Raw genomic sequence first — 18,947 nt, 5'->3', positions numbered from 1 at the left:
GAAGGGGGCAAAAACCTTTTCACAGCCCTATATATATATATATATATATATATATATTCATTTTTTCTTTCAAATTTATTTTGCATATGAGTTTCTTAGGATCATATAGCATTATGATATAAAAAATACTGAGCATATGTAACTTTTAGGAATATTGATAGCGCAATAATTATATTATGAATATTATAATATTTTTTCATGGCACTTCAGTACATTTTCCTCTAAACTCTCATTAAAAAAAACCTCAGCATCAATTAATCAGCATAAATTAAAATGAAATGAAGCACTACTAATACTATCATGTGTAGATTCTCAGATATTAAATACTTTACTTATTTTTGCTTTACACCAATGTCAGTGACATTTTCTGCATTACAGCAATGAGAATTGAGAGGACAAATTTGCTTAATTATCATAAATTTAATATTTTTATTTTCTTTTAAATTTGGCATTAAATTACCCAGACATGTTCTTGATACGTTTCATGAGATTCACCCCAAAATGCCTGTGTATTAATTAAAAGAATTATAGCATGACAAAGCCATATTTTTTTACAGATGTAATATTAAATCTGCATGTGAATATCAAAGACCTCTGAGATTTAATTGATAGTTCAAATGAAGAATCAGCAAGAATCCACACACACAAGAAATAGACTCCGGCTCAAAGGCAGAAGGTCTACATGAGTGTGTGTGTGTGTGTGTTAACTGCTCTTTAATCGAGTCCCTCCACATCTGTGTCCACTCTGTATACTGACTGAAATAGAAGGGGAGAGAAGGCTGGCAAACAGCTCTGTCATTTAAATGATAAAAATACCAGTAGAGCTGGGAGGGTTCGCCGCTGTAAGCACAGGCGGCACAGCCGAACATTACAGAGACACGAGAACTAAACCACAGCATCCCTTCAGTCTCTAACAGGAGAAACAAGCTCTCAGAAAGCCTCACAGCACAGAAGTCATGTTAACCTGCTCCTCATAACCAATTAACTTCCCTGCTGAAAAGAAAAAACAGCTTAAACCAGGTTTACATGATTTAGGCTGGTCTCCTACCCAGGCCAAGCTGGTTTAAGATGGTGTTCCAGCTGAAAAGGGGCCAAAACTGGCAAAAAGATTAGCCTGACCAGACCGGGAGACCAGTAAAATGATTTCTCAGCTGGGAAAAGAAGGTTAAAGCCTATACTATTAATAATGGACTTTTGTGCCCGCGAAATTCCACGGCAACATCGCTAACGTGACCGCTGTAATTATTTTATCCCACTGGTGACAGAAATCTGTTCAAAGAGACTCGTGTGGAAAAATATTGAGGACATTAAATATTTTATTAAATACAGTTGAGCCAATTTACTTCACAAAATAGAACTGGGTAGATATGAGTTAATATACAGTACACTGACATTAATTATGAAAAAGAAAAACTAAAATTCATCACACAGCTGAAGAAATGGTGCTGGTAAAGTGGAGAGAGGGTGAACAGTCCAGAAGGTTTGCAGGAGCTTTTGGTGGTGGGATTGTTCGAGTCGCTCTGTCTACCTGCTGAAGAGCTTCATGAAGCTCTGGAATCCGTCTTCACCGAAGAAATCAAACGTTCCCTCTGAGCTGCCCAGATGAACCACGAGCAGGACCAGCAGACCCAACAGCAGCAGAGGAATCAAGAGATTCCAGCCCGATGCCAGAATGTTGTACCACTTCGCTTTGTCTGAGCATTCCTGTGCTGCACGCATGTCGCCCAAGGTCTTCTGATCTCGAGCCTGGAAACAGACAGACGCAAAATGGAAATGAGTCTCGGACAGTCGTGTTTTTACAATCAAGGTTCTTCAATGGTTCCTTGCATTAGGTCCAGCAAAGATCCTTCTTGCCTTCTCTACTTAACTGCTCTTTTAAAAATAAAGGTTCTTTATTCACATCAATGGTTTTGTGAACATTCATGGAACCTTTCCATTTACACAAAAGTTTCTTTATAGTGGAAAAAGTTTACTAAAATGTTCTTCGCACTATCAAAAAAAATAGTTCCTTTAGGAACTGTTCACTGAAAGGTGCTTTGGTAAACCAAAGATGGTTCTCTCTGGCACCGCTGCAAAATTCCTCTTTTGGAACTTTTATGTTTAAGACTGTGGCACTGTGCATCTAATCTCTGTAGGGTTCTTGAGTTGCTTTATGGTTCTTTGGAGATCAAAAAGCTCTTGATGTTGTATTGTTAGTTCCTTAGGTGGTGTTTTTGGTTTCTAGACTCTTTAAAGCATCAAAAAGATAAGGATTTTTTTTGAACACCTAGACGTTCTTCTGTTGGACTGTAAAACCCGTTTTGGTTTTACAGGAATATTTCTGAAGAGGTTTGAAAGCCACAAAAAGGCGAAGATATTCAAAAGAGAGAAAAACTCCAAGACATTGGTGTTTGAGCTCACCTTGATGGAGTAGATCAGAGCCATGAATCCCAGGCAGCAGAAGTTGACATAAAGAGTGTTACAGAGCGACCAGATCAGGTAGTCGTTTGGTGGCTTCTTGCCCACATGGCTCATGTTGACCACTGTGGAGCCGCCAGCCTTACGGCCGGACTTACAGTTAGTGAGCGGAGTGCAGTCGTTCATGTAGCTGTATGTGGCGTTATCCATCCTTGGAGGTCAGGGGTCGAAACTCCTGGGAGAATCTGAAGAGGAATTACTGAGGAGAAAGATCAGGACACTACTTATACAACACTGCAGATAGGTGGAGTCAGAGACCGAGCGCCGTGGAGAGAGAGGTCATTCATTATGTGGTTGTCGCTAGAGAGATCAGGGCAGGGTGCTGCTTCTATACATGGAACCATTTCAACAAAATCTCTAGGTTTGTCAAAAAACGCATAATTATAGTTTTAACAGACTGTTATTAAAGAATTCTAAATAAATATAAATGCCTAAAAAATTCATTAAGAAAACTTTAAACTTCTTACTGGGTTAAAAATGTTACGTTACTAGATGTTTTAGTGGTATTTAAGAATTTTTCACCCTTTTCTTTAGACTGGAAACTACAGAGAAGAGTTTTTAGAGGATAGAAATGTGGATGGGACGCAAGCTGTACTCGAACCTGCATCCTTGTCGGAGCACCAAAACTCAAATGTTTAGGAAGCATGTGCGCTACAGCTGTACATTAAAAAAATAATTCAAGTTACATTCATTTTGGTCACCACTGTGTCCTGTTACAAAATATTAGGGTCTGGGGTTCCTGTGTTAGAAAATGGCGCCCCCTACTGTGGAAGCAGTCTTCCAAAGCCATGCAGTTTGTCCCTCTTATGGGAGGAACAAACTAAAATTTAGAATATACTAATTTATTTTAAAAACTTTGAACTCCATCATAGCTTTCAAATCTCACACTTGCAAGAAGACAAATTTAAAAGGTATGGCAATGTGAATTTGGTGAATTTCCTGAAAATTCAGGCTTTTAAAAAATGAGAAACAAAGAGGACACATTTTTTAAAGAAAAAGACAAAAATGAAAAAGGGAGCAACCAGGATTTCTAAAATGAATCCACAACTCAGTCATAGAGATCAAATATTCTGATTTATTAATTACAAAATGTCAAAAGATGTTACATTCGCATTATCAGAACTGAAGTCTATTCAGTTAAGGCAAAAGGGACGGAAAGAGTTAATTTCTCTTTAGGGCATTAGTAGCCAAAATATAAAGGAAAAAAAAAACAATCAAAAGGCTCACACGATATTAATGTTAAACACACATGTTGTTCATTCTCAAAGTATTATTTGCTACATTTCACACACAATCAAAATGCAGAAGTATACTGAAACAGGCTGATAGTTTAGGATTAGCTCAAACTTGCATATGAATCCAAGGCCTCCATTTGGTTTGACAGCATTAATCATGATTAAGGAATCAGTGCTGCATTTGCTAATACCACTTGTGTTGTGAATTGGCCATATTAGATATGATGTCTATTTCTACAGAACACAAGGAATGAATTAAACATCATGACTCTATATCACACTCTATAAGAGAATGTGTGTGTGTGTGTGTGTGTGTGTGTGTGTGTGCGCAGAGAGGCAGCACTTTGAAATCACATCTTAGAAGCTGCGGCCACAGCGGACGGTCCACTATGAGTATAAACATGAATAGTGTTCTGGAGAGATAAAGACAGAGAAAATAATGATAAAATAAAGTTTATTTCCACCACAGAAAAAAAAGAAGGAAATTTTGACTTTTTATCTTGCAATTCTGACATTTTTTCCTCAAAATTCTGCACGTCTAAAGGTCAGGTGTCTAAAAATTAAGGGGAAAAAATAGAATCGCAAGATAAACTAAAAATTCAGAGAGAGAGAAAAAAAAGTCAAAATTGCGAGGGGAAAAAAAATACCCTTTTGCCCAAAATAAGCTTTCATATATTTTAGTACCACTGAAATGCTATTATAATTTTTGTAATATTTTGAATTTGTATTTTATTTTTATATTATTCATTCAAATTTTCGTTTTAGTTTAATTTTGTTGTGTGTGTGTGTTTTTTAATACATACAGTATTCTTTTAAACATATACTATTATAATGTTTTATTTCAGCTTTTTATATTTTCATTGAGTTAACTATTTCAAGTAACATTTTTTATGGTTTTACTCATAGTTATAATAATTAAACTTAATAATTAACTATAACAATTTTGACACACACTAAATTAACATACGCTGTAAAAAAATCTTCAAAACTGTAAATAATAGATTACTGGAGTACATTTTCCAAGAAAATTCTATTTTAGTCTTTAGTCTATTTATTGTACTTGCCATTTCTTAGAAATTGCTAGTAAATTGTACAATTAATTACAAAGCAAAATTTTTTCTTAATTTTTTTCCGTGTACATGAATGTGTGTGAGACTGATAGAATGTTTTCTACCTTTTTCCCTTCAGCGTTGTATTTATCCAGGAGACTTTGAACGCGAGTGCTGTAATCGGGGTGAACGGCCATCAGGTTTTGCACCTGCAAAAATCACAAAAATCCATCTGAATCATTCAGAAACAAATGTTTTTTTTTCTAGGCATGTTTATATATTCCTGAAAAACTGCTAATGAGAAGTTTGACTAGTTGTCATGAGATTTACGAGAGCGAAAAATCTCACAGGACCAAAAACAAAACATCATACCATGCGTTTCTGAATAAACAGTTGAGCTCCTTTCAGATGGCCGGCCATGTTCTGACACAGACGCTCTCGCTCGGCTTCGTTCAACACCTCTGTGAAAAACGTGCGCACCTGCAGAATGCATCAGAGCGGGATTAGAACTCACCATACTTGTGATTATCCATACACAGACGCACACACGTTCACCAACAAACCTGGGCCACATTGTCATCGTCTGCGCTGTTGTATCGGGCCACATCAGGAGACACTTTACACTTGGACTCGATGAAGCGTGGCTGGGTCTCAGGAGCACTGAAGCTGTTGGGGAAGTAGTTAGGAGCCCCCCCTGCAGGACAGGAGAGGAACTGCTGTTGTTTTGCCACAAAATTCAACGAACAATGAAATGCAAGTTTGGGTCACATCAGGCATTCCAGACAGATGTTGCATTGTTCATCTGACTCACTTTTAAGAGACTAATACCATCTCTAACTCAAAACCAAACAAAGCATTTGACATCCCATTTTTTGTTCTGCCGTGTTTGGAGTGTGTGTCACTCACCCTGGTTGTCGTACATGCACATGGGTCCGTCTCTCTGGTAGTTTGCCACGTGGGTGCGGTAGGGGCAGTTGACAGGCAGTTGGAGGTAATTCGCTCCGAGCCGATGTCTATGTGTGTCTGGATAAGAGAATAGACGCCCCTGTGGCGACAAAACTGAGCAATTACAGTATTTAGCAACATTCTTGCAATTAGTTATTAGTCACTGACACTTTAATCCAAAGTGATTTACAGGACGCTTATTACAAGTACGCAGAGCTTAAATGCCTTGCTCAAGGACAAAATAGTGAACAAGCATCCTTTTGTGCATTTTAAGCTTGTGCAAACGAACCTATGAAATGTGTCTGGGTAGGTTGCTTAATAGGTTTTGTGACACATTAGTACAAACATACCTGCAGCATCTTGTCTGGGCTGGGCTCAACGCCGGGAGGCATGTTACTGGGATCAAACGCCAGCTGCTCGACCTCAGAGAAATAGTTGACAGGGTTTCGGTTCAACACAAGGCGTCCCACAGATATCAGAGGGAAGTCTTTATGGGGCCAAACCTGAAAGATACAGAGCCAGTCATTGGGATGGGCACACGTACATCTCATTCTTTGTTATGAAGAACAAGTTATTTCATCAAAACTATAAAAGAACACAAATGGAAGAATAGGAATTGTGTAGTGACCAATGCCAGACATTAGTGTAGTGCAGTGGTTCTCAACCAGGAGGCCCGGGCCCATTAGGGAGCCTCAGCAAACTTCCATGAAGGCCCCATTAAGTCATAAACATTATTTAAATATTTTTTTTATACTTATACATTACATATAATTTATTTAAAATTGATGTTGTAGTAACCTTAAAATGCAAAAAAAAAAAAGACAAACAACATTAAACTGACATCATTTTTTTATTTTATTTTTACTACATCAGAAACAGTGTTATTCTAGAATAACTGAGATACTATTATAGCTTTTTTTATTTGTTTTATATATGTTTTAATCATTTTGAGTGTTTTTGCCATTGTTTTATTTTTTTGTGTACTAGAGGTACATATCAGCCTAAATAGGAGGGCCTTCAAATATTGTTTTGGACAAAGGGACCCTTGAAGTCAAAGAGGTTGAGAACCACTAGTGTAGCGTAGTGTCTTGAGGTGCATTCTGGGATGCGGATACCTTAGTCAAATCAAACGGATTCCACTTCCAGTTCTCCGCCTGCTCAAAGGTCATGACTTGGATGTAGAAAGTCCAGGATGGGAAGTTGCCGTTGGAGATGGCATTGTAGAGATCTCTGATGGAGAAATCCGGGTCGGAGGAAGCCAGACGATCAGCCTCTTGAACGGTCAAATTCTTAATGCCCTGATCAGTCTGAAAGACAAGAACGAGTGATAATAAAATGAATTAAAACATGACATTGACTATTATTATTACTAAAGAATATCATACAACCTAAACACTTTACAGCCATGCCTTAATTCATACAGTATACAAGTTGTTGCGCAGTGTTTTTTTTTTAATGTAAATTAATTATAATTTAAATTGATTACATTTTAAATTCTTGATTAAATTGTTTTATGAATTCATTTCAATAGATGATTTTTGATGATACATTTGTGTTAAAGGTGACATATCATGAAAATCTGACTTTTCCAGGTTTGAAGTGCTATAATCAGGTCCCCGGTGCATCTACCAACCAAGGAAACGTGAAAAAGATTAACCCAATCAGTTTGTTTTGGTAAGCCTTTTCTGCAAGCGTCTGAGAAAACCAGTGCATCTGATTTCGCTCCCTTGGTGACGTGGCAAAGGGATCTCATTATAATATTACCGCCCCTTAATCTGTAAGTTTACACCCATGGCGCCGTTATAACATGTGCCGTTCAGCGCGATAAACATGATAATCAGAACCAAAACAGATGTTTTTTAGCAGATACGAGCTGTAAAGGCACAGTCCTATTCTGGAAAAGGGGGCGGGGAGCAGCCACTCATTTGCATTTAAAGAGACAGGCCTGAAAAACAGCGTGTTTCTGCTTCCACTCAAAATAGGCATTTTCAAAATGATATAATAAATGATCTGTGCAGTATTTTGAGCTGAAACTTCACAGACACATTCTGGGGACACCAGAGACTTATATTACATATTGTAAAAAGGGGCATAATATGTCTCCTTTAAATCATTAAAACACAGAATTCAGAAAAAAATAAAATGGAAAACACAGAATTTGGGATAAACTGAAATGGATTTAATGGGGCCCTAAATTAAAAGGTGAAGTCTTCTTGGAAACAAAAAGTTATGTTTACATTGAGGTCTAAAACATTTGGAATGCATTTCTTTCTCCAATAATGATATGAAATGAATACTGTGGTAATATTTTTGGCCCTAATTAAACATCAAATCTGTTCTGTTTGGCTGTGATTTTGTCACTTTGAGCTGTAGATTTTGTACACAAACAACAGTAAGTACCTTGTAGTAGTGATGTCCGGTTCGCGAACGAATCGTTCGATTTAACCGGTTCTTCTTAGTGAACCGGTTGAACCAGTTCACCAAATCTGACTGAATCATTTGAAACGGTTCGCGTCTCCAGCAAGCATTAATCCACAAATTACTTAAGTTATTCACTTTTTTAACATGGCTGACACTCCCTCTGAGTCGAAATAAACCAATATCCCAGAGTAATTTATTTACTCAAACAGTACACTGACTGAACTGCTGTGAAGAGAGAACTGAAGATGAACACGAGCAGAGCAGCCGGATAACGAACGTACACGCCCACTGCTGGAGCGGTTCTCGTTCTCGAGTCAAGAACCGGTTGCATCGGTTTTCGGATCACCAGTACACTGAACCGAGAACCGTTTCTTTCGGACACGTCCGATTTGAGAACCGATGAGCTGATGATACTGCGCATGCGTGTAATTTTTCAAGAGGACGAAAAGCATGCTATCCAAGTATTTTGTTAAAAATCAGATAGTGTGATATAAATATATTTTATTTTACTTTTTTAAAAAAGATGAATGTATCTAATCTGTGTACTTTGTTCAGTTGAAGATAGTAAGTGGAGCATAGTTTCTGCGCTGATGAAGACTAATTTATTGACGTCATAACTGTAAAACATCCTAGTTTGCAGATCACTGCCTGTATATGTGTTGATGCTTTAGATACAAAAATCCAAATTGTAAGAAACGTATCAGATTATAATGATGTTTTAATTGACTGATGTTATGATTACTGACTTTATATTTGAATGTGTTAAGCCCGCGATAGACTTAACGCCATTACGTCATCGCCAATGACGTCATTACGTCGAGCGTAAAAGAACCGGTGAACCGGTTTTTTCAACCAGTTTATTGAATCGAACTGTCCGAAAGAACCGGTTTGCGGAAAAGAACCGAACTTCCCATCACTACCTTGTAGTGGAACTTGCAGTACACCGACTGACCCTGAGCGTTGACCAGTTTGAAGGTGTGCGATCCATATCCGTTCATATGACGGTAGCCATCCGGAATTCCCCGATCGCTGAACAGAAAAGACACCTGCACATACGCATACATCGACATGAGCAAGACATTCTACAGGAATGAGAAAACGCAAAAGTGAGCAACTTCTGCAGCTGTACCTGATGCAATGATTCAGGACGTAAACTCCAGAAATCCCAAACCATATCCGGATCCTTCACGTGAGTCTGCGGATTCCGCTTCTGAGAGTGGATGAAGGACGGAAACTACAAACACAGTCGACACACATCTACTGTTAATACTGGGACGGGGCTCTTGATGTCACACCATGGACTGCGTACGGATTGTGTCTCTCACCAGAAGCGCATCCCTGATAAAAAAGATGGGGGTGTTGTTTCCTGTAAGATCCCAGTTGCCCTCATCGGTGTAGAACTTCACTGCAAAACCTCGAGGATCTCGGACAGTATCTGCTGACCCAGACTCACCAGCTATAAACAAATAACTACACATTTATGAAGGTGCAAAGGTGGTGCTTTATACTTTTTGTAGGTATGTAAGCGAGAGCATGTTCCTGTCACAGAGTTTCTGCATGTGCTCTTTACTCTCTTACAAAACCATTTGGCTTTGTTTCAGAGACCTGAGTGTCGTGACTTCTGTTACGAAAACATTAATTCCAACAAAACAATAGATCCATACAGAGTACAGACTCCACTAGAAATGTTATAATATCCATACAGAAACGTACCCACAGTGGAAAAACGAACAGCGATGGGTGTCGTCTTTCCCACATGTTCGAACACTTTGGCTTTGCAATAGCGTGTGATGTCATGGGTCACTTCGAAGTAGCCAAACGCTCCTGTGAAGAGACAGAGAAAAGACTTAGTTTGAAGTTCATACCCTCCTTCCAATCAAATACAAGCTCTAAAGTGTCCCACTATTGTTTATCCAATCAGAACAACGCTCTCATGTGCACTAATACTGTCTGTCCAATCAAATCGCGGCACAGTCATGGTTTTCAGCATTTCAGCAAGATTTTTTCTTAAGAAATTTATACTTTTATTCAGCAAGGACACATTGAACTAATCAAAATCAAACATTAATGATTACAAAATATTTATATTTCATATAAATGCTGGTCTTCTGAATTTTCTATTCATCAAAGAATTTTGAAAAAACGTATCAGTTTCCACAAAAAATTTTTTTTCTCAACATTGATATTAATAATAATAAATGTTTCTTGAGCACAACATCAGCATATCAGAATGATTTCTGAAGGATCATGTGACAGTGAAGACTGGAGTAATGGTGCTGAAAATTCAGCTTTGCATCACAGGAATAAAATGCATGTTAAAATATATTACAACAGAAAGCATCTATTTTAAATTCATCATATTTCACAATATTACTGCTTTTTATCAAATAAATGCAACTTTGGTGGGCATAAGAGACTTTCAAAAACATTTTTAAAAAATCAAACCTGCTCCTTTTGCGTGCACGACTCTCTCTGGTATCCGCTCTCTGTCAAAGTGGGCCATTTCATCAGTAAAAACCACATCCTGGACCAGCAGTGGCCCATGCGGACCCACCGTCATTGAGTTTAACTTGTCCCCTACCGGGACTCCAGCTCCAGTGGTCAGGACATCTGGCCGCTGGGAAAATAAAACAAAATGAGACAGAATAGCAACACAAAATCTAATTAAAATAACAAATAAACAAACCAAATAATTTTATTCACTGAACTCAGCATAATAAATGATTATTCAACCGTAGATCCTTTGAAATCATGTCATAATAAGAAACGACTAAAAACACATCTGTTCCACCTTTATTTGACCCTCTTCATTTGTAAGTCGCTTTGGATAAAAGCGTCTGCTAAATGACTAAATATAATATAAATATATAAATAAATATAATATAATAATACTAGTAATATTTTAATTTAAATATTTAATCTATTTCTTATATTGCACGAATGCATTATATTCAACATTATAATTACATTTTTTATTAAACTTGCATTGATTTAAAACTAATTTGACATCTCTAAGGTGTGACACTGATGTAAACAAATTTTATACAACTATACTGGCAAAACAAATATTATTCTATAGGCATTTGGCCTGAAAATAGTGATTAAATAACTATAATAGTTATTTATCTACTTATCTTGTTAAAGTTTAACTGTAGCAGAAGTAATTGAGGTTATCTGTCGTGTCCTCGTTAAATAAATAAAGGGAGAGGGGCCTATAAGGCTTCTCACACCATAACAGGCTTTATAAAAATGTGATTCGCTGAGCGAGGTGTCAATCATGTTATTGACCAATCGCTTTAGAGAGGAGTAGGACGGGGCGGGGTCTCGACCGTCTTCCGCCGTTTAACTATGTTGTGGACCCACTTCAACTACGAATACATTTCACCTGAAATTATGTAATAAACCTTATCTGTTTTTGTGCTTAATTCTGTACATTTTGACTCGCAAACCATTACAGATTCAAAACAACCAACCATGCACATAAATAAGACCGTAGGGGATGCAGTTTTCACAACGCAATCCAGCATCTGACTAGTGTTTTGTGCAATTATATATAAAAATATTGGACACTATATACCGCATTCACTCGTAACAAGTAATAACTTAACCAACTATATGATAAATGTTTACTTGTAGTGCGATTATGCAGTATTTTGTCACTGCAGGCATAACAAGTAACTGTTAACGTTATCACTTTCAGATCTGAATTTCAGGGAAAAGGTCTTTTTTTTTAAAGCAACACAACACTTTAGTGTTATTTAGAGACGTTTTGCACATTAAAACACGAAGATATCAGCAAATACTTTCGTGTTGGTGCGTTACAAATCCTGCGACCTTTGGCACAATTCCTCACAGCGCAATAAATAATTAAATTAAACGGTTTAAAACGATTTAAAGCGCACAAACTCATATTTAACCGAATATAATATCCAATTGATAAATTCTGCAGCAGACCTGAGAGCCGCGACCGTCCTTCCACAGTTTCATCTGATCCGTCGCCTTGTCTCTGTCTGCCATTATTCAGCTCTGCAATGAAACACTAAACACGATACAAAACTTCTGCGGACCCAAACCACGGAGTTCGGGTTCTGCCTAAAGGGTTGTTATTTATTAAGGTTGGTAACAGTCTACTCTTTGCACTTGAACCTTTACGTGATCACCACCCAACTGTTATCTATTGGCCACAGTGTTCACCAACCTACTGACAGACAGGGTTGCCAGGTTTTCACAAAAAAACCCGCCCAATTGCGACTCAAAATTAGCCCAAAACTAGTCCAATCGGGCTCCGGCCTCCGCGTGGTAAAATACACGTTTTTTGCAGGGTTCTCCCGGTAAAATTCGCATTCCAGGGGCTAAATATCACGTTATTGGGGTCGCTTCAACCCGCGGCAACAGTGTTAAAGTAGCCCAATTCCGCCGGAAAACAGCGGACTTGGCAACACTTTGTAGAACTAGAATAAAAGAAACCTAAATCTGCGGGGATATGTGACCCGTTGTCTCTTATTGGTCAAGCACGATGGCTTTACATAATAATTTTTTTTTTATACAGTCTATGCATTTAACTCAGCAGTGTGTATTTTGTTCTGTTAATATTCAGATGTAAAGTATTCACCAGATCGCTGCTGTTCACGTGATGCATGTTACTTTTCTCAGCGCTGTACTCGATGGACCAGTCACAATTGTTGGGAATGTCATCGTTACCTCATTGACAGGTTTGTTTGTTTGGTAAAAATGATAAGAAGGTGTGAGATTGCAGTATTGCCATCACACGTTTCCTTTAACGTTGTTTTGATAGAAGCATAATTTCTATTAATTTCCATCGTTAATTGATGGGAATAAACTTCAACCGCTGTGTGCCTCGCCCTTTTACGGGACTGATGACTCGTAGACAGATGATTCCCTGCAGATCTATCAACCAGTATTGTGTGATGAGAGGCGGTAAACGCAACACTTTTGTTTTTGCCCCCATTTTTCATGAGCTGAACTCAAAGATCTAAGACTTTTTCTATGTACACAAAAGGCCTATTTCTCTCAAATATTGTTCACAAATCTGTCTAAATCTGTGTTAGTGAGCACTTCTCCTTTGCCGAGATAATCCATCCACCTCACAGGTGTGGCATATCAAGATGCTGATTAGACAGCATGATTATTGCACAGGTGTGCCTTAGGCTGGCCACAATAAAAGGCCACTCTAAAATGTGCAGTTTTACTGTATTGGGGGGGTTATATTTATGATGGGAAACATTAAAATCTCCAAAACTGTTCACCAAGCTTACGATTAAATTTCATATTTGAAATCCCTAATTTACTTTTCTCTCACATCTCACACACGAAACCAACAATTGACTTCATATGAAACAAACCACATAAAGCATTTTTTATTTAAACAATTTATTTGATTGCAATATGTCCTACATTACATGTGCATGCATTGTAAAGCTACGTTTGATCATTCTTTAAATCTTTTAAAGTTCACCAACATTAGATGTACACGGCAAATGAGAATATTGCTTCTATTAGGGTGAATTTGGCACAGAATGAAGTTTAATGGTGACAAGCTTAAAATATTGTTAGTAGTAAAAACAAATCACAGCATTTGCAGCACTTCATCAAATCAAATGACTGCAAGAAGCTCAAATCTGATATTCATTCTACAAAACATTTTAGGTGTTTAGGATGTGATTCACATATTTTGGTATTACGTTTTTACATTCTGTCATCAGAATATTTCATTATTGTGGCAGTTCAAACATTTTTAGATTTTCTTTAGTGCCGAAGAAAACTATGAAAGGAAATATATATTCATTTATACATATTCCAGTTTGATATGAATGCGTGTATTTTATGCAGTGTTGGGGTAATGCATTACAAAGTACAAAACTACAAAGTGCATGTTCCTGTGATGAAATAAAGCAAGGGATTACTCTTTATTTTTCAGTAATCCAGTAACAGTTTTGAAGTTACTTATATGATACATATATGATTTTAATGTACTAAGGCTAATTTAACAACTATATTTAAGGTCCAACAACAAATATACTATTGATCAAAAAGCTCTTTCTTTCATTTTGACATGCTGAATGGCAGAAAAGAGTGGTTCTCTTGTGAAATGAGAAATACATTGTACTGTAATATGCATGTTATAAATCCAAAGTAATTCAAATTTATGCCCTGGCTAAATAAATATATAAATCAATAACGTGCTGAACTGCAATCTAAACTTGACAAATTGGCCACATAAAATGAATCTGTTTAAGTTTGGATTTTAGAAATGAATGATTGGATTAATTAATGCGTAATGTTATTACTGATCAGAGTAACTAGCAATCACATTGCTATACAAAACATAAAAGGAAATTATTAAAAGACTACTGTTTTTAGCAACTTCTCCAACACTGATTTTATAAAGTACTTGCACGCCCCCTAGTGGTAAAATACATTAGCCAAAATAAATAAATAAATACATGTGGTACTTTGATTAAATTTACACAAATATCTTAAAATAAGTGATGTGGCTCAATGGCGCCACTATTAGGCTAATAAGTGTCATTGCACTTGCCTGAGAAAAAGGACAGAAAGTCCCAAGGTTGTTGTTAAACCTTATATATCTTATTTTAATGTGTTTAAGCAGAGAAAAATAAGAAAAAAAAAAAAAAGATTATTCAAACTTCCAATAATAATAATAATAACAATAACAATAATTTATGGCCAAAAAAATAATTTGTTTTTCCTTCTTTATGCTTGAATTTTTAGTACGACAGAATGTGGCTACAATTTCTGTCACACTTTACACTCCACCCAAAGGCTGCAGCACACAACCAGCCACCCTGTTATCATATGTAGAAATGAAGTTAACCTGGATAAGAAAACCTGGATTTCAAAGGCCCTTACAGATGAGACATCCTGAGCCGCCGATTTCCCTCTCTCTTTCTCTCATTACAGTTCTATCCATCCTAAGGGCAGCTGAGACACAAAGATTTTCTCTTCATATTCAATGTCTTTACTGTTAGGACAGTTAGACAGTAGGCACCATGCAGACAGGAGTCAGAGGTCAGGGCTCAAGGACTTATGTCCTCCGGAGCGGGTGCCACATTGAAACCGGTTTCCGCAGAGTCGCCAGCATCTGGTTCCAGTGAGTAATTCCCATTCCACTGGCCTCTGGTCCGACGATCACATGACCCACGTTTTCACCACGACCGTCTTCTGTGGTCTCAGCAACCGTCACTCTCAGAGAGAGATCCTGAAAAACAACAATAAACCTTACAAACACTGAAGATAGATAGACAGACAGACAGACAGACAGACAGACAGACATATAGACAGATAGATAGATAGATAGAGACAGACAGACAGACAGACAGACAGATAGACAGATAGATAGATAGATAGTGTTGTCACCTGCAGGACGATGGCTGGCACTGAGAAGATCATAGCCTCATTGAAGATTGGATTAGTATCATCTCTTTTTACGGATGTCTTCTTTTTACTGATCTTCCTGCCGTCCTGGAGCAGGTACACCTTCACAAACGGATCTGTTCACACGGAAACAGACAAAATTCAGTATATGGTTTTCGCACATTATATTATCCAAAGTAGGAGATGTTCCTGGATTCTATTTCTGGAACAACCTTCCAATTCCAATAGTTTTATCCCTAATACTAACTCTAACCGATAATCAGTGGATACAAATATTGTTTCAGGAGCATCTAGCTCAGCTTCACACCTGCTGTGGTCTTTCCGTTAGTCCAGACCAGGTTCTTGGCTTTGGCAATGACCACGGTGAGACGTTCTGCAGTCGGCAAATAACTGAGAGACAACAGGATCTCGCCGACAGCATCCACAGCCTGAGGAGAAACATAAAACCAGTTTCATCAAAATAAGTGAATCCATTTTTTGAACAGCTTCTGTGAACTGAACAAAATGATTCATCAAGAACTGGACTTCCTATTGCTACATATAGTGAGGACACTGTAGAAGAGAACACACTTTTTTACTGACTTTTACATTGTTTCTCAGAATAGAGCGTTCAGGTGTGACGTACCTTGTTGATGTCCTGCAGGTAGAGCCAGGCGTTAAACGGCCGGAACGTCAGGTCCAGATCCGACAGTTTGAGTTCTGCCACTCCAGCACTGATGTTCCGTTCATCTGAATCAACTCCAAAGGTGGAAAATCGTAGACTGTTCTCCTCCAGATTCACTGAATCCAATGGAATAGAGAAGCGCTCGTCAAACACCACGGTGAAGGCATTTCTCTGGACCTGCAGAAGACAATGACAGACAGAGATGTTTCACTATTACTGATGATAGTAATCAACCTCGATGAGGCCAGGTCCATGGCCATGAACCCCCAGGGATGGAAACATCTTGTAAATGAAATCCGGCAACCATTAGCACCCACAGCAGCGTACGGTCTGAGGAAACGATCCGAACCAAGCGCCAGCTAGGGATCAAAGATGAAAGGATGTGTTTATATGGCCATTTCATTTTATTTTAATTTATGTTACACCCTTTTAAAGATCCTTAGAATTAAACTGAACATTTTAGTAAATTAAAAAAATTATATATTTATATGAACTCTGTTCTGATTGGCTGACCTCTATTCATATAAGACAGCATAACTTAACTAAAACTAAAACCATTAAAAATAATTTTTGTTAATTTAAATAAAGTAGAAATAAAATAAAATATAAATATTAGATGAAAAACTTAAACTTAAACTGAAATTTAAAAACCTTACATTAAAATTAGAAATGTTGCCTTGGTAGCTAACTGAAAGAAAATAAGTCAATGTTGAAGTACTAAAATTACTAAGCCTAAATAAGAATAAAAATATACAAAAATAATAAAATCAAAACAACAAACGTACATAAAAATACTAAAACTAATTAAGATTAAAACGGACAATATAAAAATAAAAGCAAATTCAAAATATTAATTAGCACTATAACAGTATAGGAATAAAATAAAACAACACTGATATTGTTGCTAAACACTGAATAGACTTTGATATATTAATGTATTCATGGTTTTGACATCAATATTAAGATTAAAACTGAACATATGAAAATAAAAGCTAATTGTACTGTAATTGTATATAAATAAAACAACACTGATATAGTTGCTGAACACTACATAGAGACTTTTAAATATTAATGTGTTCATGGATGTGACATCAATATGTATCATTTTCATCTGTAAATTCATTAAATTCATCTATTAAACCTTAATATCAAAGGGGCAAGAGAAATCTATATTTTTCATAAGACATTAGTCCTATGGTTTAATACCTGCGTGGCCCCCAGGCTGATCTGCTGAGGAACCAGCGTGACGGTGATGTAGCAGCCCAGGAAGCTCTCCTCTTCCTTCTCCAGCAGGTCTTTACCCTGGTGCAGTGACACGAGCAGAAGCGAAGCTCGAGTGTCCAGCTCCAGCGTCACCTCCAGCTGTCCCACCGTGAAGTCGTGCCCGAAGGTTTGAGCCACGGAAGAGATGGAACACAGTGATTCAGAGGACATGGAGCGGTTCAGGGTGCCTCCGCTCAGATCCAGCTCTCGGCTCATCAACTCCAGTGTTCCCAGATCCCGAAGACCATCTGGAGTGTCCAACAGCTGGAGGCTGGGCTTTCGGCTCGCAGAGGAAGCCCTCCGCTGGTTGGACGATGCAACCCTCTGCACGGAAACCGGCAAGCGTCATATGACAAACACAGTAATTTGTTTACAAAATTAAAAGATTATCTTTTATTTGTCATTATACAAAATTCGAAATGATTATAATACTTATATATTGTAAATTGTATATATATTGTATAAATACAATTTTTAATATTTAAATGATAAGATTATATTTTATTTATTTGTCATTATATTAAAATAATGTATGTGTGTATGCATATATATAGTTTTATTTTAACTAACTGTTAAAATAAATATTTTTCCTCTAATTTTATGAGCCAAAACTTGCACCAGTTTGAAAACCCCAGCTAAACTTAATTACAAAAAGTGGTTTAATTAACATATCTGGTTTTAATAATAATAAATTCATATTATAATGTCTATATATTACTATATATTATACATTATTATATATGTTTAAAGTTAATATAATTCCTATTTAAGATTTAAATATATATACACACACACATATATATATATATATCCCACAAAACTCTATCTAGATGTTTTATTATAATATGATAATTTAAAATTAAAAATACATTTATTTGTATGTTTTACTGCTTCTCAAATTTTCTGTGGACCCCTTATAGATGCCAGTTTGAAAACCACTGCTTAACTTACTTACAGAAATGTGGTTTGATTACCTTCTGTCTGATCTCAGAGTGGGAGGAGCCATATTTCTCCTGCAGGTACCGGTAGTGGAAGTTTGGGTACGGAGATGGAGTCGGGAAGGAGCCAGATTTACATAATTTCCACAGATTCACTATAACCACAGCAAACAGAACCAGGAACCCTAACACAAACAAACACACCTCCCAGCCAGGTGGGTTTAACACCACTGACACAAACACACACACAAACACACAATCAGAAACTCTCTTAGAGGGATGCATATGAAATCAAGAGGTGTATGAAGGATGACTGCTCACCGCTCAGATGATATTCAGAAATATCCTGACCCTGCAAAGACATAATGCCACCTGAAACACACAGCACAACACACTCTTAAACACTTCCTCAAAGATTTACCACACTAACCATTGTTACAACAGTTACTGTTAATACAAACCACAATAAATGTATATGACCTACTTCAAACAGCCCCTTATAAATAACATACCGTGGTTGTACCATGGTAAAGTGATGGACTTTGATGATAAGACTGTG

General features: G+C 37.2%; 3 protein-coding genes across 3 annotated transcripts; all 3 read right to left on the bottom strand.

Annotated features, from left to right (window-relative positions):
- Nucleotides 1-1,341: 1,341 nt before the first annotated feature.
- Nucleotides 1,342-2,888, bottom strand: LOC107680123 (interferon-induced transmembrane protein 5-like). The gene is made up of 2 exons (XM_016475894.1): nucleotides 2,401-2,888; nucleotides 1,342-1,746 (listed from the first exon to the last, which is right to left on the bottom strand). The coding sequence occupies exons 1-2, from the start codon at nucleotides 2,605-2,607 to the stop codon at nucleotides 1,525-1,527; spliced, it is 429 nt and encodes a 142-aa protein (XP_016331380.1). The 5' UTR covers nucleotides 2,608-2,888; the 3' UTR covers nucleotides 1,342-1,524.
- A 624-nt stretch (nucleotides 2,889-3,512) lies between these two features.
- LOC107680148 (catalase-like) lies at nucleotides 3,513-12,280 on the bottom strand. The gene is made up of 13 exons (XM_016475931.1): nucleotides 12,062-12,280; nucleotides 10,553-10,724; nucleotides 9,821-9,931; nucleotides 9,433-9,563; nucleotides 9,237-9,341; nucleotides 9,028-9,153; nucleotides 6,802-6,993; nucleotides 6,037-6,189; nucleotides 5,648-5,786; nucleotides 5,305-5,435; nucleotides 5,114-5,221; nucleotides 4,867-4,950; nucleotides 3,513-4,105 (listed from the first exon to the last, which is right to left on the bottom strand). Exons 1-13 carry the CDS (start codon nucleotides 12,122-12,124, stop codon nucleotides 4,043-4,045), a joined length of 1,578 nt encoding a protein of 525 aa, XP_016331417.1. The 5' UTR covers nucleotides 12,125-12,280; the 3' UTR covers nucleotides 3,513-4,042.
- Nucleotides 12,281-14,817: 2,537 nt separating this feature from the next.
- LOC107680125 (synaptotagmin-12-like) lies at nucleotides 14,818-18,760 on the bottom strand. Its single transcript, XM_016475896.1, has 7 exons — nucleotides 18,710-18,760; nucleotides 18,425-18,618; nucleotides 17,394-17,774; nucleotides 16,149-16,364; nucleotides 15,831-15,951; nucleotides 15,506-15,639; nucleotides 14,818-15,347 (listed from the first exon to the last, which is right to left on the bottom strand). Exons 1-7 carry the CDS (start codon nucleotides 18,750-18,752, stop codon nucleotides 15,174-15,176), a joined length of 1,263 nt encoding a protein of 420 aa, XP_016331382.1. The 5' UTR covers nucleotides 18,753-18,760; the 3' UTR covers nucleotides 14,818-15,173.
- Nucleotides 18,761-18,947: the final 187 nt, after the last annotated feature.

Source organism: Sinocyclocheilus anshuiensis, unplaced genomic scaffold (genome assembly GCF_001515605.1).
Source record: "Sinocyclocheilus anshuiensis isolate Anshui unplaced genomic scaffold, SAMN03320099.WGS_v1.1 scaffold376, whole genome shotgun sequence".
Taxonomy (NCBI): domain Eukaryota; kingdom Metazoa; phylum Chordata; class Actinopteri; order Cypriniformes; family Cyprinidae; genus Sinocyclocheilus; species Sinocyclocheilus anshuiensis.
Note: the sequence above shows the minus strand (reverse complement) of the source record. Positions and strands in the feature narration are given on the sequence as shown.